The sequence below is a fragment of the Rutidosis leptorrhynchoides genome, chromosome 3, assembly GCF_046630445.1.
Source record: "Rutidosis leptorrhynchoides isolate AG116_Rl617_1_P2 chromosome 3, CSIRO_AGI_Rlap_v1, whole genome shotgun sequence".
NCBI classification, from domain to species: Eukaryota; Viridiplantae; Streptophyta; class Magnoliopsida; order Asterales; family Asteraceae; genus Rutidosis; species Rutidosis leptorrhynchoides.
In genome coordinates, this window is record NC_092335.1 from 690,287,825 (window position 1) to 690,312,393 (window position 24,569).

The 24,569-nt window shown below is 36.3% G+C and overlaps 1 protein-coding gene and 1 pseudogene across 1 annotated transcript; both read right to left on the minus strand.

Annotated features, from left to right (window-relative positions):
- The window catches only part of LOC139902734 (heat shock cognate 70 kDa protein-like), an 86,417-nt pseudogene extending 70,956 nt beyond the window's left edge, over nt 1-15,461 (minus strand).
- Nucleotides 15,462-21,465: 6,004 nt separating this feature from the next.
- Nucleotides 21,466-23,652, minus strand: LOC139902735 (heat shock cognate 70 kDa protein-like). Its single transcript, XM_071885337.1, has 2 exons — nt 23,433-23,652; nt 21,466-23,102 (listed from the first exon to the last, which is right to left on the minus strand). The coding sequence occupies exons 1-2, from the start codon at nt 23,650-23,652 to the stop codon at nt 21,466-21,468; spliced, it is 1,857 nt and encodes a 618-aa protein (XP_071741438.1).
- Nucleotides 23,653-24,569: the final 917 nt, after the last annotated feature.

The following is a 24,569-nucleotide window of genomic DNA, read 5'->3' on the forward strand; positions in this document are numbered from 1 at the left end:
TATGGTGGCGAGCCAAACTTCGCGGTCGCGAGATGAAAATAATCAGTTGGGTTGGATCCCTTTGTTGGGCTTATGCGAATTTTGGATTTTAATATCCATCCAAGTCGACTAAAATAAATGGACAAGATCAGTTTTTTTAAATAATTATTATTAATTTGAGATGCAATATATCTCATGTTTGACTTGCTCTGTACGTTTGGAGGCTTGGATTTTATTTATTATATATACTTCTGGAGCGTACGAATAAAGGCGGAGACAATTTTAAGACTAGGTTTATATTTTATGTTTTTCGCTGGGGAATAGCAGCGCCACACTTTGGTGGTCTGAGGTCACTACAAACACCAAGTTGTCGATCAAGAAGGAATTGAGGTTTATTGGAGATTTATTTTATTATTTTCCTTGTGATCCCCACCGTGGGAATTATTTGTGGTCTGCGAACAACAACAGCAAAATACATGAGGTTTACTTGTTTTAATTCTAGTTCATAATTTATATTGTTTAGTATTTTAATTCATACTTTTGGTTTTGTCTATGAACACAAAAATATTGTTAATTTGATTTAATTATTTGTGTCTATGCGAATGATTAATTATTTGTGCCTTATTTATTTGTGTTTGTGCTCAATCCATAGTATGAACTAAATATTTTGTATTCACTTAGATGATTGAACTTAGGTGATGGATTGCTTGATCTTTTATATGTATTGATAATTACTTTTGATTGTGATTCTTAATTACTCCCATTAATTGATCTCATTGATTATTAGTCTGTTGGTTGATGTAACGAGAGTTACTAGATTAATTAATTTATCGAGGTTATTGAGAAATAATTAGATAGGTTGAATTGCATGCGGACACGGGTGTAATTAGACTAGTAATCAATCCCATCAATTGAGTAGGTAATTGTGAAGCCTAAAGAGGGACACCGATTTACCCTTCAACTGAATCATAATCTTGAGTAGTTAATATTGATTGATTGTGTTCTTCAGAAGCGTATGGGAGACCAACGTGAAAAACCGACACTTTCATGATAGAATTAGTATCTAAGTGAGGGACACCAACTTATCTTATTAATTGATTAATGAACTTAGTTAACGAGAGTTATACTTAGGGATTTAATTACATTGTTCTTAATAAAAGCAATCCGGATCCTAGGGAATTGAATCTAAGTGAATACCCCTTTATCTATTTGAATTTGTATTTACTTTGTTTGTTTTAATTAGTTTTAATCGAAACCCATTTTTACAACTTAATCTTCAGAATAATTATGAGTTTTTAAATCTTAACCACTCGCTCTCTATGGACGAATTCGTAATCATATTACAATAAGATTAGGTGTGCTTTTCGCATATCAAATTTTTGGCGCCGCTGCCGGGGAGCGGTGTGTCTTAGGATTTTACAAGCTTTTAGTTATTCGATCCTTTCGTGGAAACTTGTTTTCGCGAAAGTTACTTCTCTGTTATTTTTATTTTCAGTTTTACACTTTGGTTTTGTGGTGGTGTGATCGCAGGTTAGGTACTAATAACTCTAGAACCGTCTAGAGTTTATCATACACGCAACAAAGCTAAAGTTGAGCAAGAAATCGCTGAAGGTTTCACTGAATTACCTTTTTATATTCCGGATTTCCAATATATATCAAGAAGGAAGAAGATACAATGGGTTATCCAGCGCGAGGTCAATCCATGGAAGCTTTAATGAAAGCCACGAGGGCTGGTAATGGACATGCCATTAGACAACCGGCAGTCAACACAGATTTTGAGGTCAAGGGGCAGATTCTTAACATGATAACTCATCAATGTCAGTTCAGGGGTACACCGAAAGAAGATGCATTTGAGCACCTTCGAAATTTTAAGAGTATTTGTAATTTGTTTAAGATTGTTGAGGTTGAAGATACTGTTATTTATTTGAGGGTTTTTCCTTGGTCTTTAAAAGATGACGCCAAGGACTGGTTAGAATCATTGCCTGAAGGTGATATTAATAGTTGGACTATGATGGAAGATAAGTTTCTGTTGCGTTTCTTTCCAGCTTCTAAGGCTGCTCAATTGCAAAGTGACATTAATCACTTCACTCAAAAGCTATATGAGACACTTTATGATGCATGGACACGGTTTGGTAAGATGTTACGTAATTGTCCTCAACACGGGTTGAACAACTTCAATAAGGTCCAGATCTTCTATAAAGGTGTTAATGTGCCGACGAGGAAAGAAATAGATATTACTGCAGGTGGTTCTTTGATGAAAAAGACTCCGGATGAATCTTATGAAATCATCTCTGAAACAGCTACACACTCTTATGATTGGCATCAAGAGATGGATATTTCTCGCTCTTCTCATGTCGCTAGTACCAAAACTAGTGATGAGCTCGCTTCAGTTAAGGCACAACTTGCAACCATGAAATGACAGATGGAATCTATGACTAAGGAGATGCACGCTATGAAGGTTGGTTGTGAGTTATGTCAGGGACCACATCTTACAAAAGATTGTAATCAGGCAACTATGGAAGAGCAGGTGAACTACTTGGGTAATCAATACAATAATCAGTATCAAGGAGGTAGTTCGGGTTATCAAAGAAATGGACCACCGGGGTTCGTTAATCGAAATCAAAGTAAGTCATATGTGGATAAGGGCCCTTCATTAGAGGAGTTGTTGCGGGGTTTTGTAATAAAGACGGATGAAAGCATCACGTCGTTGAGGCAAGATAGTGAATCAACAAAACAACAAGTGAGAAGTCAACAGGCCTCGATTCAGAATTTAGAACAGGACGTGGGGCGTATAGCTCAGTCGCTCACGGAGAGACCACCGGGTGCTCTCCCTTCGAATACGCAAGCCAATCCGAATGTCAATGGGCCACCCCGAACAATCTTGACTAATAATAACCAAAGTGATGCGAAGAATAAAGAGCCTCAGGATCCTACCTATTCGCATGTTAATGCTATTTCTGGTGATGAGGGTTATGATTCCGATGAGGTTATTCCTACTTATACTCATAATGGTGTAGATGGTTGGATTCGAGTTAGTGATATTACTCCCGCTTATGGCGATTACTTAATGAGTTTGATGAAGGGGAGTTCTTCTAGTTCGGATAATCAAGAGTTGGAGGTGAATAGTGTTGAGACTACCAAGTCTCCTGAGTTTAGTGTTGATGAGATTAAAGTAGAAGAAGAGGTGAAACCGTCACCTAAGTTGAAAGTTTACAAGCCACCCATTCCATATCCAAGAGCTATTCAATCCGAGCAACCAAATGACACTATTTGTAAGTCTATTAATTTTAATGAAAATATTTGTGTGCATGTACCTTTGGTTGATGTTCTTGTAGGTATGCCCAATTATGGGAAATTTTTGAAAGATTTAATGGCAAAGAAGGGTGAGCATGAGCAGGCATCCTTTGCATTTTTTTGAAGCGGAATGTGCTGCTATTTTGGAGAAGAGTGATATGCCACCAAAGTTAGGTGATCCTGGGCCATTCATAGTGCCCTGTAGGATTGATGACTCTGAAATTTTTAGGTGTTTAACTGATTCAGGTGCGAGTATCAATATTATGCCATTATCTGGTTATTCACGTTTGGGTTTAGATGAACTTAAGTCGACTAATACTGGAGTTAGATTGATTAACCAGTCAATTAGTAAACCCATAGGGATTGCTGAAAATTTGGTGATTAAAATAGGTGAATTAGAGTTCTCAGCAGACTTTGTGGTTGTTGATATGCCAGAGGATAAGGTTGTACCTATTGTTTTAGGTAGATCATTTTTAGCAACTGCAGGTGCATTAACTGACTGGAGGACTTGTAAGTTGATTTTGAGGGATAGAGGTAAGACTTTGAGTTTTCAAACAAAGTTTAGTGTTAAACCACCACCCACACCCATTGATTCTGTGAATGTGTTAACTAGTGAAACTAATAATGTTAAAACGGAGACTAGTAAAAAGCCTAAGTGTGAGGGTGGAATTGTTAAAGAAAAACCCGAGGTTAAATTGCCCGATGATAGTGTTGTTGATAGGTCTATGAGAAGGTTATTCGGGCGGGTTAAGAAAGCGATGAATGAGAAAGATGAGCAGTTAAGACTCTGATTAGTTTCTAATTTATCTGAAAAAGAGAAAGAAAAGTTGAGGGAACTGACTAGGGAGTCAAGGGTCGCGGATGATTGGTTGATAAGTGTGACCGGTAATGGTATTGAAAGTGGTGGTTCCCATGGTTTGAAGAAGGAGGGAACCCACCATCCGGGCATCAGTTGAGAGGAAGGTGGAGTCTAGTGCAAGACTCGTTAATAAACTTGCACATGTAAAATTTGTATATTGCGTGAGTTTTAAAACTTAAAAACCCTAAAAAAAATTGAAAAAACCAAAAAAAAAAAAAATCATAAATAAAAAAAAAATTCTTATTGTGTTTTGTTCTTGTGTAATCATTGCAGGTACTATAATGTGATGATAATCGAGGAATGGCCGTCAGTGCAGAGCCGTCTGTCACTCCGTTTCGCGATTATATTGCTCTACATCTGGTTATATTTTTCTCATTCACTCTATTGTCCTCTCGAATTTATACTTTATATTTCTGATTTCATGTAAATGAGGGCATTACATGATCTTAAGTGTGGGGGGAGAGATATAAATTCTCACGGATGTAATACACTTGGCTTGAGTCATATTTTTGATTGAATTGTTGAAAAATTTGGGAAATTTTAAAATTTTTGACTCATTCAAAAAGCCAAGTGTAGTTGTTTTATGAAGCAAATGTTATCACTTTTGTAAGTTAAATTATGCAGGTACCTCTATGATTTTGGTGAATTTGGTGTTTTGCATTTTCTTTTGTTCGTGAGTGTGTGATTAATAAGGAAGCAATGTCTTCCAGGGACATAAAAAACCCAAAATTGTAGGATGATTCAAGTCCATCCATAAAGGAAGTCAAGTCTTCCGAATGCCCGTCTTACTTGGTGTAGGAGACTTCCTAATCTACATCATTTCATACTGACATTGGTTAATTCATCATTTCACGATGTTTTACACCGATGTATCGTACTGTGGGAAGAGGAGCCTTGAGCTTCAACCGTGCTATCTTTTTATGTAAGAGCAATGGCTTCGTGCTAGCGTTTGCTTAGACAATGCACGCCATGGCTAAAATCTATGGTAACCTTTAAAATACGAGAATGTAGTATCTGCTTTCTACATTTTCTTAAAATTAGCATAAAAGCTAAGATACGTGGGAAGTGGGGTCCAAGGACCTTAAATAAAACTTTAAACAAGTGTTTAAACACTTCTGGGAGAATCGAGTCCTCCCATGTTGTTCTTAGGAAGTAAAGTCTTCCGAACTTATAAGTAAAGTCTTACAAGTAAAGTTTGTTTCAAAAGACCATTGCTTGAAAGTAAAGTCTTTCAGATTTCGTGCAATAGATCCTCCGAAAAATTTACACCCAAGGTAGGTCGCTTAAGTGCAACTACCCGTGCGGCTGTCCCATAATCGGAAAGGCTTGTATGCACACCGGCTTTTGAGCAAATCATGGAATTGATGGACCTCTTAATTAGCCACGTGGGGCACTAATTCCACGAACCTTCGTCAATGCTTTCGCCCTACTATGAGAGAAACCATAGAGTTGTGATAGAAAGCTTGATGAGTGCCGGTCATCCTGTGCCCGGATTGACCATAAAGATAGGGGTAACCAGTCCCCTACGCTTTGGCACACCCACCTTAACCCAATTTTTGGAATTGACGATTTTATACGGAATTGATGAATCATTGGTGTTTTGGGGGCATGGAGGTGAAAGAGGGATAGCAATAGCGGGTTGATGAAAGAAGCATACTTTTTGAAGGCATATACTTTGTGCACGACAGATTCCATGGTGAACGGTAATTTTTTGTGATATTTATAGCCTTGTTCATTTTGGCGGTTTACATTGTGATTTTCATGGTGATTGGAGCTTATGATTTATATATTGTTGATAATTTTGAGTTAATTTTGGTAAATTGATGGCTATCCCGTGAATCCTACATAATTGGTCAAAGTCAAGGAGGTCAAAAGTTCGAGTTTGATTGAAGGCTTGAATCTTGCAATTGCTTGTTGGAGATCACACGTTCTTTTATGTACTTGTGAAGATTATAATGGTGTATCTTAACTCTATGATTATTGAAGATGCTTCGGGTATGTTTACTTTTGCATTAGATTTTATTATTTTGAAGATGAGCTTACTTGAGGACAAGCAAGGTTCAAGTGTGGGGGAATTTGATAACGCCCAATTTATACACATTTTTATACGCGTTATCGGTTCTTTACTTTATTACTTTGGCTTATATCTGAAGACTTTAGAGTTTGTATGGAATTAAAATGAAGATTTATGCTCAATGGAGTGTTAATGGTATTTTGTTATGAATTCATCAAGATTTTAGCACAAATCGACATCAATGAAGACAAGCAACAAGAGAAAAATTTTAGTTGCTGTTTCTGGGAGATTTTTATGGTGGCGAGCCAAACTTCGCGGTCGCGAGATGAAAATAATCAGTTGGGTTGGATCCCTTTGTTGGGCTTATGCGAATTTTGGATTTTAATATCCATCCAAGTAAAATAAATGGACAAGATCAGTTTTTTAATTAATTATTATTAATTCGAGATACCATATATCTCATGTTTAACTTGCTCTGTACTTTTGACAACAAAGGAGGCTTGGATTTTATTTATTATATATACTCCTGGAGCGTACGAATAAAGGCGGAGACAATTTTAAGACTAGGTTTATATTTTATGTTTTTCGCTGGGGAATAGCAGCGCCCCACTTTGGTGGTCTGAGGTCACTACAAACACCAAGTTGTCGATCAAGAAGGAATTGAGGTTTATTGGAGATTTATTTTATTATTTTCCTTGTGATCCCCACCGTGGGAATTATTTGTGGTCTGCGAACAACAAAAGCAAAATACATGAGGTTTATTTGTTTTAATTCTAGTTCATAATTTATATTGTTTAGTATTTTAATTCATACTTTTGGTTTTGTCTATGAACACAAAAATATTGTTAATTTGATTTAATTAATTGTGTCTATGCGAATGATTAATTATTTGTGCCTTATTTATTTGTGTTTGTGCTCAATCCATAGTTTGAACTAAATATTTTGTATTCATTTAGATGATTGAACTTAGGTGATAGATTGCTTGATCTTTTATATGTATTGATAATTACTTTTGATTGTGATTCTTAATTACTCCCATTAATTGATCTCATTGATTATTAGTCTGTTGGTTGATGTAATGAGAGTTACTAGATTAATTAATTTATCGAGGTTATTGAGAAATAATTAGATAGGTTGAATTGCATGCGGACACCGGTGTAATTAGACTAGTAATCAATCTCATCAATTGAGTAGGTAATTGTGAATCCTAAAGAGGGACACCGATTTATCCTTCAACTGAATCATAATCTTGAGTAGTTAATATTGATTGATTGTGTTCTTCAGAAGCGTATGGGAGACCAACGTGAAAAACCGACACTTTCATGATAGAATTAGTATCTAAGTGAGGGACACCAGCTTATCTTATTAATTGATTAATGAACTTAGTTAACGAGAGTTATACTTAGGGATTTAATTACATTGTTCTTAATAAAAGCAATTCGGATCCTAGGGAATTGAATCTAAGTGAATACCCCTTTATCTATTTGAATTCATATTTACTTTGTTTGTTTTAATTAGTTTTAATCGAAACCCATTTTTACAACTTAATCTTCAGAATAATTATGAGTTTTTAAATCTTAACCACTCGCTCTCTGTGGACGAATTCGTAATCATATTACAATAAGATTAGGTGTGCTTTTCGTATATCAGTATTAAATTGCTTACTGACGTGGTTCCTGAAACTGAGGTTCCTAACACAGAGGAACCTAACCAAGAGACTGAGTTGTGAAGAACTTGAAACTACTTGTATAATATGTGTAGCTTTGCATGGTAGTTTGTAGGTCATTTGCATGTTCTCTTGTCATTTGCATGATAGATTAGTATTTGATGATATTTCTGCATGTTTGCTTATGTTTTTAGATAGTTTTATGCTTTTGTACAGAGAAAATCAAAAAGTCATAAAAATCGAAAAAACCAGAAAAACAAATAAAAATTGAAAAATGGAAAATCCATAAAAATTGAAAAATCTGAAAATGAGTTGCTTATTCTATGTTATGGGGAAGTGATTGCAATACTGAACTGACATGTAAGTTGTGAAAAACAAGTAATACAGGATGACTAATAATGTGTTAGTGGACTTTATTGACCTAATTCTAGATAGAGATGATCACAATAACAAAGCGTAAATATCATGATGAAGAAATCATGGAAAGATTTACAACGGTTGAGGGTAGTCACCTACTTATCACTGAATATGTACTGAGAAATGATTATTCAGAAACTCAACAGACGATTGAGGTCTCCCCTACTACGATTTATACTCGGTAGCAAAGGATAATTTTGTGAGTCCCCAAGGTGAGCATACTTTGTCTAGGATGCATACTTGTTTCTATTTACCTTTATTACTTGGACCGAAATTCAACAACATACATATCGGGTACCCAAAGGGAGGTGTTTTCTCTAAAAGGGTTGAGAAATGCAGTCTTGTATCACAGACACAGAATGATTTGTATATTGCAACGTCATTGGGTTCTAGATCTCAACTTCAGAAGATTGGTTTTCCGTGCAGTTACTTCTAAAGTCAAAGACAGTAGTGTATCATCATCATGTATAGTTGTTTTTATTTAATTATTTTGTTTGTTTTATTTATGGAGAAAAGGCAACATCAGAAAATCCAAAAAAAAAAAAAAAAAAAAAAAACATGATGCAAGTTATGTTATGTCTCTGTTTATTTATTTAAAGTTGTAAATAAAATGATGCACCACATTACTGCAAGAGAATCATGGATCAAGAATTGCATATAGCTTCAAAGATTCTTACGTTATCTAAGTCTGAGACCACAGATATTCCAATCGGAGAATTATTTGGACGATTTAGTTATCTACATCCGAGAGGGAGAATTTATCAGATCATCAGATATAGAGAACTTAAATCATTCAGTTCACATCACATGTGGTGGACTTTACATCTTTTGTCTGTGGTATGGGATTGTACCGATTGACCTGGATAGAGGAAATATCTTCTGGAGGATATCTTAGAGTTTCATCACTCATATATATATATATATATATATATATATATATATATATATATATATATATATATATATATATATATATATATATATATATATATATATATATATATATATATATATATATATATATATATATATATATCACTTCCATCCATCCAACATCATACATCATACTATTTCCGTTTAAGTATGGGGTTTATAGCGACCGGTATGCGCCTTAACAAAGTATGCAATAAATTTGAGATTAACAATGTTATCTGAGACGAAAAGTGTAAGTTTAAGGTAGAAGCTCATGGCTGACAGGGTTGCTAGAAACATCGTGAGATGGTTCTGTTCAATCAAATTGAAAGTACATTGATGTGATAAGAGGACAGCGTCAACATGTTGTGCTCAATTGTTCTACCTGAAACATCGTGCGATCTCAAATGAGGACTGACTTTGTGATCAAAATCTGGCATTGAAAAATGTTAAAGTAATTAATATAACGTGATCATCGAAGTCTAAGGTGAAAGTTGGTAAATGTTTACTGATATATTTGAAAGCTGTTTTGTATATGCTTTATCAAATAAATGAATGAACTGTGGAATAACATGTCAATATAGTTCAGTTCTGATCCCTGAATCAAAAAGATTTAATCAATTTGATATGTCAACTCACAAAAAGATGTGTTATGCTCCTTATAGTGTGATTCATGATAAGATCATGTATCTGTTTATGCTATTGATTAATCAAACTGATGTTAGAAGTTGATTTATTGCAGACCTAAAAGGTTAAAAGTTACTGAATATGTCTGTTATAATATTGCTGGTCACGATATGCTGAATCTTGTACAGTAGTTTGCTTTGTGAATTTGCATATGCTTTCTTATCTGAAAAATCCAAAATCATTTGCATTCATAAGATTAGTTGCATGTGCATTTCTGTTTATGTATTAAGTCAAGCAACTCAATTCTCGGAGAGGTTTACTGTGAAATGAATCCTATATTTTTTATTAAATTTGAAAACAAGTTGTTTAGAGATTAAAGGAACAAAGCGTGTTTGATTTATACTGTGGAGATCAGTCCCAGTGGGAGTGAATGTGAAAAAGAAGGTAAAGTTTGAGTATGAAAAGTGTTAAGTTTTTTAAATTTTTCAAGGCTAAGACCACCAGCCGACAGTATTTACCCTCGGCCGAAGGACTATGACACTCGATCGAGTGTCTGGACCATCGGGCCGAAGGATTAGACCATCAGCCGATGGTCACTGACAGGGTATAAAAAGACCCAAAGTCGATCGGGTCAGTCACTTTGTGCAAATTTTGTGAGATTTTACCTTCGATTTTCAAGTGAAAGAGAAAGGAGTTTTTGTCCGATAGATTTGTGCATCTTTCCTTTGTGATTCCAGCGCCGTTAACAAGGTATACTAATTCGTTTTCATTTATTTTAAATCGTTAATTTTAGATTCGAGGTATAAATCGTTAATCGAGTGACTTTTAGACATAATCTGTTATGATTGATGGTATATTTGTGTTTATCGGTCACTTTAGAGACTATTGTGACCTGGAATTGACTCAGAAACAACAGATTGATCGAATTGAATTATTGAGTAAAAACATATCTGATGAACTACACTCGGTCGATGGTCTCTGACCATCGACCGATGGTGTCTTACACTCAGCCGTAGGTCCCCAAGTTGATCAGTTGTTAGATTTTTGGTGGTGTGTTTAGACCAACTGCTGTAGGTCTAGACCATCGGACCGATGGTCTAGTCCATCGACCGATGGTCACTTAATTGGACCGATGGTGGATTTTTATGTTTAATCTGAATGAATTTTAGGTCTCTGATAATCTTTGTTATGCATATATAATGCTAGTGCTTGTAGTCTGTATTAGAATGTCAGGTGGTTCCTTTGTTGAGCAATAGATGTTTAACATCGATCGTAGGAGAATTCTAGCTAGTGGACGACCCATCTTAGTGGAACAAAAGGTCATTGCGACTCGACAGACCTATAGCCTTTGGGAACAAATTAGATGTCAAGCATTCTTAGACATTGGGGATTACTTCTATCCTGATTTATTGTGGGAATTCTATGCCAATGTTGCCTTAGAAGATAGTAAGAAGAAATTTGTGCACTCAGGCCTATTTGGCCAACAGTATAAGTGGACCATGGAGGAATTCTCAAACCTGTTGAATGTTCCTTACACTGGGGTTAAAATATTATATCCTAGCAAAGATCTACGAAAGATTCCCAACAGATTCAAACTGACTGACATAATTGCAAGGTTATGTAAGCCAGGGAAAGTAGTTAATGCTGGTAGGATTGAGATTAGTGATGACGAGGTGTCACAACAACATGAGATACACTTGAGAATAATCAAAAGTAATGTGACCTTTTGGGGAGAAGGAGATAATCTGTTAGCTGGTACTGAAGCTATGTTTTTGTATTGCCTACTAGAGGGTATTCAAGTGAATATGGGTCACTTTCTCATTCATGTGATGAAAGATTTTTTTGAGATGGAATAACCATTTCCTTATGCAGCCTTATTGCATAATTTGTTTGAGAAACTTGGTGTGGTTCAATATGAGGAAAAGCTAGTGCCAGAGAATCCCATTGTGGGATAAGTGATTCTAAGTTTATGTTTCTGTGTTTGTTTTTGTTATTATGTATTTTCAGCTTGGTATGTAATTTGATGATGCTAGCCTGTTAGCATTGATACACTATTCTATGTCTGTAATAGTCTTACTTCGGACATGTAATTGTGATCTTGATCTTATGGACTAAATGATGTAATATATTCTGTGATGATCATACTGTGATATCTAATAAGTCATGAATATATAATGCTGATTTGAAATTGTGTTTGCAGTTATTGTTAATCATGTCAGGTGTTCAGATAGATCAAGAGCAGGTAGTTCATGGTTCTGAAACTGAATCATCAGGTGGACCAGAATCAGCTGATCTTCCAGGGTTGAAAGCCTGCAGTGGTTCTAATTTGACTGCTTGTTTGAACGAGAAGGGTCCGTATGCTGGAAAATACAAAGGAGTGATCAAGTTTCTGAAGCGTTCTAGAATCTTTGCAGCTGTATCCATGCCTTGTACTGCTTATTATTCTCATCAGAGGGAATTCTGGGAGAAGGCAAAAGTTGAGACTGTAGATGACCGAAAGGTGATTGTGAGTTATGTGTGTGGTCAAGAGGTTAAGATTTCTGAAGACACAATTCGCAACACATTTCTGTTTGAGGATGATGAAGATATGCCCAAGAAGTTTTCCAAGACAAAGATTACTGGGTGTGTGTTAAGGTGTAAGTATACTGGTGATATTACTCGAGCTACAATCAAGAGAAGTGGGTTCACTCCACCGTACAGATACTTATCACTGGTTGTGGTTAAATGTTTAAGTCCGTTACAAGGCGGGTTTGATTAACTGAGCGAGATCTATCAAGGAATGTTTGCTGCGTTAGTTTTGAAAGCTGATTTCAATTTCTCGGGGGTTATCTTTGATCTACTGGTGGAGAATGTGACGAGCAAGTTATATTTGATTTATCCGAGGTTTTTACAGATTATGATCAACCGTCAAACTGTTGATTTGCCAAGATTGAAGAAAGATATCATTGAGTTGAAACATATGACAGATCTTACTTTCAATCGACTGAATCAGAAGAAGAGTGCTGATGATGGTAAGCTAGTTTGTCATCTTGCGAGAGAAAACTATCAGTGTCCTCCAGGAAAGAAATGGAGAAATAAGACTAGTGTTTCTGATAGGGAGCCTGATTTTGAGGTGGCTAATAGCGATGAGGAATTGGATCAACCGATAAATACTCAGACTGTTGATGGATCTGGTACGGGTGCGTTAGTTGATGAGACAGGAGATGTTCGTCCTGATGTTGGTTTTGATGATGTTTCTAGGGGATCAAAAAAGAGAATGGTTGAAGATGAGAGTTCTCAGGTCTCAACAAAGCTGAAATTGAAAAGGAGGTTCAAGCTGGTTTATAAAGATGCTGGTAGATCATCAGCTGGAACTCAACCAGTAACACCAACACCGCAGACTCAAGGACAACAAACTTCACAACAGCAACGTCCATCAACACAACAGTTACCACCTGTGGTTCAACAAGTCTCCCAAGCGACTGTTTCTACTCCTACTCCGGAAGCTCCGACTCATGCTGGAACTGAAGGATGTGTTAGTTCCTTGACTCTCCGTACTCTGAATGATTTATATGTTTAAGCTATGGCTGATAACTTGAGAATGAGAATGGAAATGGATGAAAAGGTTGAGCAGCTGAAGGAGGAGAATTGTGTTAAGTTTGAGGATGTTGCACGGTTATCGTTGCAAGTTGACCTGTTGCAAAGGAAAGTTGGTGATCAATCGTTGTTATTGACTGATGCGAAAAGAGAAGCTTCTCAAGCTAAGGAGTTGGCTGCATCAGCTCTTGCTAAGGTGACTGCGTGGGAAGAGAAGTTTGATCTGGTTGATATACCTGAGGATGAGACTGATAACAGAATGGTGGAGGCTCCTGGTTCCTCCAAAGCTACAGCACTGATTATAGTTTTAGTGATTTCTTTTCTAAACAGGATGAGCTCAAGCATTCTGTTGTTTTTGATGATTTAGAAGAGGGAGAGATCCCTCACAACTTCACTAGAGCTGAGCTGGACGAACTGGTGCGTCTAGAGCAAGAAGAAGCTAAAGCTGCTGACGCACAGTCCGATGATCCTCCATCTGAGGATGACTCTTTTGGCCCTGAGGTTACAGAGGGTTTTAGCGATAGAGATGTAGATGATTTAGTTGAAGATGTTACTCATGAAGATTTTCCTACATATCGAAATGATAAGAATGAAGATCTTCCTGGTTTTGATGAATTGTTTAAGACTGATGATGAGATTTTGAACAGAAGGTGTAAAGAAAAGGAAAGAACTGAAGTTTTACCTGAAGGTTTCTTGCCTGTTAAATATAATGATAAATCAGTTGAGAAGTTGGAAGCTGATTGGAGAGATATCTTGAGGATCAGAAAGTATTGTGAAAAACCGAAGCTTGAGCCAAAGTATTTAAAGATGATTAATCTGAGAAAGAGTGTGAAAGGAAGAATTCTTGCCTGGGCTTACATTAGAGAATTCAACATGTTTGCGGTTAAGCAAGAGTTTGGTGTTGATTATTTCAAACATGGTCACGAATTCAAGTCACTACCGTACTTTGAGCTAATGCAGATTGTCAGGTTAAGAATGTTGTATTGTGAAATGAACGATCGATCTTCGTTACTAGTGAAGAAGATTCGAATTGCATTTAATTCAAGGAATTGGGAAGGTTTTAAGCCACAGTTTCCTAGGATTAGTTACAAAGTTAATCCTAGAACTGGTGAATCTCGAAGAATTGTAAAGTACAAACGGGCAAAGACTATGAAGAAGGTACCGTTAAGGAGGTTGCCGCAAAATTGGAGTCAGAGATTCAGATGGTGGTTTTATGAAGATCGTTCAGAAGAAGCTGTGATTGTGCTTGATAAGGTGAATGAGAATGATATTGAATGCATTCGTGTGTTGGATCCGATTTGGTTGAGAAACTGTACCGAGGCTGACATTTTTACGTTGTACTATAATCGTATGCTCTATCGACGCGAGAACAAGGTGCAGGCTGAACAGTATGTGAAAGTAGCTAAGATGTGCTACTTGAACAATATGGTAATCGATCCGTACGAATGAATTGGATGACGAATGAAGACTTTTGAAATAGAACTAGGTCTTGGGGGAGTTTGTTGGTGCATAATCCCGAGTTCTATCATGTAATATGTTCTATTCGTATTGTGTTTACTATTTCAGTCGTGTAAGGATATCGTCATTAATACATTGTGGTTGATTTGATTAATGTGATGACGTAAAATGGTTCGAGCTGTTTGGTTGGCAGCTAGACCATCGACCGATGGTAGAGACCATCGGTCGAGGAACTATCACCATCGGTCGTAGGTCAGAGACCAAGAGACCACCGGCCGATGGTCGTTGTGACTATATATAAATACGGGTGTTGGGTTTCATTGTGAGGTTACTCACCCTACACCCTCTAGCCGTCGTATTTCGCTGTTACCATTGTCCCAGATCATACTCCAACCGAATACAATCATCTAGGCGTCGATTCTATCAATATTTCATTGGTTAGATTGATCCCAAAAGTGAAACTCGTATTCGATTCATCCTAGTTTATTGTTTCCGCCTTTAATCTAGGTATAACGTTTAATCTAAGGTCCTAGATCGTCTACACCTTGTTCATTGGATGTGATTTCTATTCGATTACGGATCCATACTGCCACACATGAGTATGTTGTTCCAAGGTCTATACCGATCGCTGGTACTTCCTTTACTTCTGATCCCTCCATTATATTTAACACTCTACTTAAACTGATTCTGAATTAGTTCCCCCTACTCTTCGTTTTATTTTGTGTGATCTGTCTATCAATATTTTGATGATATATAATATATCGATACAGAATATAGATACATATATAGTAGATAGCATAGCAATATTGTAAATTTATTGATAATAATTGTAAAAATTTAAAGTCAGAAAGACAAAGTAAACCACAAAAGTCGTCTCTTTATAATACATCAACCTCTATCATTCTGTTTGCTTTTGGAATTCTATTGTTTGTTTGTTTTTTTAAATAATGTGGGAACCTACATGAAATTAAATGGTAACCTCTAAACATTGAAAACTGAACAAGTCTAACAGTTGGGGAATTGTCGAATTTTTATATCAATCATTGGCCCTAAACACTCATTACCTACACATTGCTTAAACATGGCGAAATACATGACATCACTAATTGTTCATTTTAAATTTAAATGTATGTGTTATGCGTGTAGATACTAAATGCACCTTAAAAATCCACTGTATGAGAACTATATATAAGTAATAATTCTTTTGTGGCTAAAGTTGAAAGATCAAAAAGTTTGTTAGAGTTGTATTAAAAGATTGTATCATCTTTCAATCAAACTTTCGGGTAGGAGTAAATTGTAATACATCTTGATCTTCATATGTCTATTAATTTAAATTCTTGTTTTTCGCCCGAAAAAAGCAATAAATCTTTTGTGGCTAAAGTTGAAAAATTAAATAGTTTGTTTACATTTTTAAAAGATCTAAATTTCTTTTGTGGTAAGACATTAAACATCTTAGTTTATTAGTAGTTGACTTTGTTTTCAAGTTCAGTTTGGATCTGGACTGGACTGGATTGGATTGGTTGCTTGAAGTCATTTTATGATCGATGATTGATGTTGATGACAACCGATACTATGCCTATATATATGTAGATATATATGTGTATATTGGACTCACTAAGCATTCACTTTTCACTTACCTGTTGTTGTTTAATATTTCTTTTTAGGCTCTCAAGTGGATAAAGGGAAGGGTAAGGATGTGCATTATCTCGAGTAGCTACATTGCTTATGTTATGACAATTTGCCTAGCGCACCCACACCAGCGGAAGTGAGGATATAATTTGTTTGAGACAAACTTGCGAGAAATAATAGAAAACAAATAAGGTAACTGATAACACGACGGTTTAACGTGGTTCGGCAAAACCCTGCCTACGTCCACCCCAAGAGTCTCATTTATTCTTATAATATAAAAGAAACCGGTACAAGAAAAAGTACACTATGAGTTAAACCCAAACCCAAGCCTCTTAGATTTTAGTATAAAATCTAAATTTCCCGTACACTCTTTTACACTCCTTACAAGAATAAAACTCTCAACCTCACAAATACACTCTCCGTTGATATTATTGATCAACTGTGTTTTTCCTTTGTGATCTTATTTTGTGGATGATTTTAACTCTCTCCATGAGACACCTATTTATACATGAAACATTTACATGCATACACTTGCTAGGATACTTCCAGGCCACACCTACCTCCATGTGAAAGCAACTATGATAAACATGCCAACATAGACTTGTGATCATGCCAAATCAAACTTGTCTTGGACTATTTCTAGCAACCCACATGTTTTCATTGCAAATAATAAACTATCACATTTAAATGTGAGTTAATTTTGGACATCCATATAACAATCTCCACCTTGACGAACATTTATCTTCTTCATCACCGAAAATACTATCACCGAGTACTTTCACCATTGGCCTCCTTATCCCCGCTGCACACACCTTGAATCACCTCGGTCCTGAACCCTGATTCAAATAAAACGGCCAATAATCATGTGCAGCTAACCCTGTCAACTTACATAGTTGACTCCGGAGAGGAGTCTCGAATCACCTCTCCCTTAGTAGGATTTTTCTTCTCACCATCGTCTAACTTGATCAAACATGTCGTCACATATTCCCGATCAATTTCCCGTGTGCACACTTTCAAAACCTTCGAGACACTAGTACATCTTGTACTCGCCACCAGATGATATAAACCTTCATACTTCTCTCCAATCATCAGGACCTTCACGCCACGTGTGATTTTCATAAATCCACCTACGGCCGAATAGCCGTATCCTTGAGGATCTAACTGGCTTAAGGAAATTAGATTTTTGCACATCTTTAGTGCGTACGCCACACCACCAAGAGTGTAAGCAACTCCGTGAAACAATTTTATTTTCACCATGCCAACACCCTCAACATCACATGTTGAACCATCACCAAAAGTCAACACCCCTGCTTTCTTTAATATTAGCTTATCAAAATAAGTTTTCTTGGAACATACATGCATCGTACAACCAGAATCTAAAATCCATTCATCTTGAGCAGAAGTAGAACTTTTGGAGACTGTGAGAACATCTCCCGAATTAACCGACTCATTAACTGCTACTGCAGCTGATGAACCCCCAGATTTATCTTCACCATTCTTCCAGAGTGGACAATCCTTCTTGTAGTGACCCCACTCTTGACATTTGAAGCACTGGATACCCTTCATGCCGTCTCCTGATCTAGACCTACTCTTATCACTAAATCTCTTCGCGGCAAACCTTCCCCTTCCATGACCAACCATAGCAAACTCATGCTCAAAACGGTCATCAGATCTTCGTCTCTTATCCTGAGATAAGAGTGCCAGTACTACCTCCTCCATCTTTACAGTATCCTTTCCGTAAAGAACAGTAGTAACCAAAGTATCATACGAACTGGGAAGAGAGGTAAGAAGAATAAGGGCCTTATCCTCTTCCTCAATATTAACCTCAACTTTTGCAAGTTGATCCACCAGACCATTAAACACGTTCATGTGTTCAATGATATTCCCGCCTTCCTCCATCTTCAACCGATAAAGATCACGCTTCAAGTTCAGTTTTGTGGTCATATTCTTCCCGAGATATAACTTCTCGAGGGCCACCCACAACCCTGTCGCGGTTGTCTCGCCACTGACATTATTGATGATCTTATCACTGATGGAAAGGCGAATGGTACTGACACATCTTTCCTCGATGTCATTCCAATCGTCATCCGTCATCTTTTCTGGTTTGCCGTCCTTTTTACCCTTCAACGGCTTTGCCAAGCCCTGTTGAACCAGAACATCCTTCACCCTTGCTTGCCACAAGGTGAAATTCCCGGTTCCATTAAATGGCTCCACCTTAAACTGCATACCGCTATTTCCCGCCATCTCAAACCAAAAAATATCCGATAAACCTGGATACGCTCTGATACCACTTGTTATGACAATTTGTCTAGCGCACCCACACCAGCGGAAGCGAGGATATAATTTGTTTGAGATAAACTTGCGAGAAATAATAGAAAACAAATAAGGTAACTGATAACACGACGATTTAACGTGGTTCGGCAAAATCCTGCCTACGTCCACCCCAAGAGTTTCCTTTATTCTTATAATATAAAAGAACTCGGTACAAGAAAAATTACACTATGAATTAAACCCAAACCCAAGCCTCTTAGATTTTAGTATAAAATCTAAGTTTCCCGTACACTCTTTTACACTCCTTACAAGAATTAAACTCTCAACCTCACAATACACACTCTCCGTTGATATTATTGATCAACTGTGTTTTTCCTTTGTGATCTTATTTTTTGGATGATTTTAACTCTCTCCATGAGACACCTATTTATACATGAAACATTTACATGCATACATTTGCTAGGATACTTCCAGGCCACACCTACCTCCATGTGAAAGCAACTATGATAAACATGCCAACATACACTTGTGATCATGCCAAATCAAACTTGTCTTGGACTATTTCTAGCAACCCACATGTTTTCAATGCAAATAATAAACTATCACATTTAAATGTGAGTCAATTTTGGACATCCATCTAACAGTTTATGACTTGAAGATTTGACTTTATGCTTAATGTATTACTTAGAGTTACTTTTGAATGGGTAGATATGACCCGAAAACTCATGCACATGATACTTGGTAGTCTTTGAGTCATGTGTTAAAGTTACATTTTGTATATGTAATGGGTCTATATAACCACCTTCTTTTGTAATGGGTCGTTATAAAACAAGATTGTAATTGTGAATCTTAAAATTTGGTTGTATGTTGGTTTGTATATGAAGGAAGTGGTAAATGATTGGTCAAATTGTTGGTGTCAAAATGGATAATTAAAACGGGTCGAAATTTGTCTAAATTTTTTTTTCGTTTTTCAAAAATGAGTTGTGGTCGTTTCAGTTAGTTCTTCCAACTTTCTACTGTAACTGGTAAGTGGTAACCATAATTTTTGACCATATCCAGTATCTACCATATTACGTAACTCTTAACGGGTCAAATGGGTCATAGTTAATGTGTGATTTATGGTTTTATGTGTAGCTTATGGAACCATCAGGTTTGGCCTCTCGACCTACATTTTAGCATTTCTGGTCCCTTTTTATTATCCCCGAGGGTATGTTTCATGTCAGGCTGTTTGAGACTTGCAGATGGCTTATTGTTGAAACTGCCATTCACAACCATCTTTACATATCTTCAGGTTAGCTGTTAGCACAGTTAATCATTGAATGGGTCGCTCTATTGATTTCCACAATGAAATTTTACTTGAATGTAAATTATAATAGATCTATTGAGATACAAAATGTTTCATTGACAACCAGGGACGTTTTTATTAAGGGACCGGGGGGCACCCTCCCCCAGTCGATTTTGAAATTTTGGTGGAAACTTTTTGGATTTTTCAACTTTGCCCAGTAGATTTTTTTTTTTTGCCCCATCACCTATATATTTTGCTCAAAACCTTCAAATTTTGTCCAAAATTCTCCAAATTTTGCCCCAAAACCTTCGAATTTTGCCCCGAAACCTTCGAATTTCGCCCCAAAACCTCCATTTTTTGCCCAAAAAAGTTGCTACGGTTTTAAAAAAAAATTTGTCTCCGGTGAAAAAAATCCTGGCTCCGCCACTGTTGACAACATCAATCTATCTATATGATACTAACAATTGACTATTGACCATTGACCACGACCCGACCGAACATTGCACAATGCTAAAACCAACAGACAGGGGCGAATTTAAGGGGGGGGGGCCTGCCCCCAGTCGATTTCGAAATTTTAGTGTAAAAAATTGGCTTTTTTTTATTTTGCCCCCAACTCAAAAGTCATTTGCCCCAAACCCAAAAGTCATTTGCCCCAAAACCTACATATTTTGCTTTAAAACCTTCAAATTTTGTCTACAAATCTCTAAATTTTGCCCCAAAATCTTCAAATTTTGACCACAAACCTTCAAATTTTATCCAAAAACCTCAATATTTTGGCTAAAAACCTCCAATTTTTGTCCCAAAAATTCCGTATTTTGCCAAAAAAATTGCTACGGTTTAAAAAAAAAAATTTCGCCCCCGGTGAAGAAAATTCCTGCTTCCGCCACTGCCAACAGACATTTGACATTGACACAATCGGACAAATTTGGATCATTGCACTTCACGAACATCCATGAAAAAGTAGATCACATGCTTGCAATTGATGGAGAAGGCCTGACAAAATTTGATGAAACGGATTGAACAAACAAAAGAAGCCCAACACGCCATTTCAAAAACCAGAACCAACCTACATATATCATGGGTCGCTCCATGATATATGCTTTGCTTCCATCATATATATTTCGTTATTTGCAGGGTGTTTGCCTCCAATGCTAGTCAGAGATTAGCATATGACATACTCTAAGACTTGATTCACTGATTCATAATTCTTTCAGATGATACATGTTTAACTTTACAACTTTTGAGGTTTTGCATTATGTTTTTATGCCAACACAATGTATTGATATCTCTTTTTTTTTCAAATCTTTTTGTATAGCTGTAATTCCATTTCAACTTAACACATACATACTACCACGTACATATTACTATTTAGTTTACAGACACAACTAAAGGCTCAAAATTTGTTAAAGACAATAAGTCAAGCCAATTTGAAAAGTGATGCTTACAAAATCCCAAAGTTTAACAACATAATTTGAGAACTAGATCAAGGATGCACAAGCAAACTCTAGAAATAGCTTTTTCCGTTGAAACTCTTCAACAGTCGCAACACGGTTGTCCTCGAGCCACTTAGTCGTGTCAGCAATGGCATTCTTGATTTTCTTAATACTCTCCGATTGCACTTCTGATCTGTTCAATTTATTATATTCGTTGATCTTAGTCTTCATGTTGTACACGCAATCCTCTAACGCATGGCACGCATCCATCTTTCTCTTGAATTCTTGATCCTCAAGTTTGTACTTCTCAGCGTCTTTCACCATATTTTCAATCTTTTCCTTAGAGAGTCTCCGATTTTCATTATTAATGACAAGTTTTTCTGTATGGCCTGTAGATAATATCTTAGCTGTCACAGTGAGGATACCGTTGGCATCGATTTCTAAACATTCTTTGATATGGAAAAATCCTTGCGGTGCAGGTGGTATTCCGTAAATATTAAACTTTCCTAAAAAATGGTTATCTATAGATTTGGCTCTTTCACCTTGATATACAGAGATACGAATCGAAGTTTGGTTATCCTTGTTTGTAACAAAAATTTTGGACTTTATCGTGGGTATTGGAGTGTTTCGCGGGATCACAACGTGCATTTGTTTCCCAGTCGTTTCTACACCAAGTGATAAAGGAGTCACATCAGATAACATCAGATCACGAAAACTCTCATCGTCGACGTTAGTTAACTTTGCAGCCATAACGGCCGCACCATATGCAACAGCTTCATCCGGGTTCACGCTCTTGCATAGCCGTTTCCCATCGAAAAATTCCTGCAACATAGACTGGATTTTAGGTATCCTAGTTGAACCACCTACAAGAATAATCTCTTCAACAGAAGACTTTTCAATATTCGCGTCGTTCAAACATTTCTCCACAATTTTAATGCACTCTTCGAATGACTCCATGTTCAGCCCTTCAAATTTAGCTCGAGTAAATTTCATTGAAAAGTCAATCCCGTCGTGCAAGCAATCCAATTCGATGGATGACTGGGTAGCGCTTGAGAGAATTCGTTTTACTTTTTCACAAGCAAATCTCAACCGCCCAAATGCTCTTTGGTTCCCTGTCAAGTCCTTATTCCATTTCCTATAGAATTCTCGAATGCAATGATCAACCATTCGGTTATCAAAATCCTCACCTCCCAAATGAGTGTCACCACCGACAGCTCGCACCTCAAAAGTACCACCTTCTTCTATTGTTAGCAGAGAGACATCAAAAGTGCCCCCACCTAAATCGAAGATGAGAACATTTACCTTGCCAATAATATCAGCCTTATTGTCCAGACCATAGGCTATTGCAGCTGCTGTAGGCTCGTTGATCATGCGCAGAATGTTCAAACCAGCAATAGTACCAGCATCTTTTGTTGCTTGACGTTGTGAATCATTAAAATAAGCCGGGACAGTTATCACGGCGTTTTTTACAGCTTTTCCAAGGTACGCCTCGGCAATTTCTTTCATCTTTCCAAGAATCATTGATGAAATTTCTTCGGCCAAAAATTCTTTTTCTTCACCTTTGTAGGTGACTACAATTGTTGGTATGTCGTCACGCCCTCGTGTGACCTTAAAAGGCCACAACTTCATGTCTTCCTGCACTTTGAAATCACTAAATCTTCTTCCAATCAACCTTTTACCATCTGAAAAGAACATGGTAGATACTAGATATGCTACTCACTTACAAAACAGAATTACATTATACTGAAAAAGGTAGCCACTTTTTATAAACTTATTAGCATATGGAAGTATGCAACTATTGTGGATGTATTTTGACATTTTCTAACATAAAGGTGGATACTAGTTTATTTAATCAAATCATTTGGTTAGCATTTTTATTTATAATTTTAAATGCTTAGTTTTTCTGTTCTTGAGGCAGCAAACCACAAGAATTTTCGCAGAATCCGAATCTTGTGAACTTTCTATTTTCCATATTGATCAATTAAAAAAAGTAGTAAAGTTAGTAGACTGACCAAATACAGAGTTAGCAGGATTCATGGCAACTTGGTTTTTGGCACCATCACCGATGAGTCGTTCTTCATCAAGAAAAGCAACAGATGATGGTGTGGTTCTGTTGCCTTGTTCGTTGGGTATGATTTCTATTCGATTGCGGTTCCATACAGCGGCACACGAGTATGTGGTTCCAAGATCGATGCCGATCGCTGGTGCTTCCTTTACTTCTGATCCCTCCATTATATTTAACACTCAACTTAAACTGATTCTGAATTGAATTCCCCTGCTCTTCTTTGATGATATATAATATACTCCTATATAGATATCGATATTAATTAAAGCATTAATATAAGTTTAACGATAATGATATTAATTGTTAAAATTAAAAAGTCAGATAGACAAAGTAAACCACAAAGGTCGTCTCTTTATAATACGTCAACCTCTAACATTCTGTTAGCTTTCGGTATTCTATTGTTTGGTTTTGTTGAATAAATATGGGAATCTACATGAAATTAAGTGGTAACCTCTAAACGTTGAAAACTGAACAAGTCTAACAGTTGCGAAATTGTCAAATTTTTATATCAATCATTTGCCACATTTGCATACTTCTTATCAGACTAAATGCATACATTGTTTATTTATAAAAAAAATTAGCGAAAATTCATGTAAACATATATAGGACTCGTATTGTTTAAAGTTCTAATTAGATTAAAGGTCAAAACTTAATTGGTAAATAGATATTTACGGAGTATATAAGTTATAAGAGATTTACCTACTAGTGAAATAACCCGTGAAAACACGGGTTTGTTTAAACCAAACAGTTTAATGATATGTTTTAGGTATTAAGTGAATGTAAACGTTAAAGTCATTTAGTTTATTGCCCCGTGGAACCACGGATTCCGACTAAGAAACTTGTCGTTTATTTTACAAACATAAAGTTCGCTCAAAGTTTAATATTTATATTTATTTTTTTAATAATAATAATTATTATTATTATTAGTAATAATAAATGTCTTTTAAATTTTTTTAAAAAATAAAATTATAATTTGGGAGAGATTAATATTTCCTTTTATAAAATATTTTTGTATTATTTTTTAATTAACTTAATATATAATTATGACATCATCATTATGAAAAGTAAAGGGTAATTTAGGTTA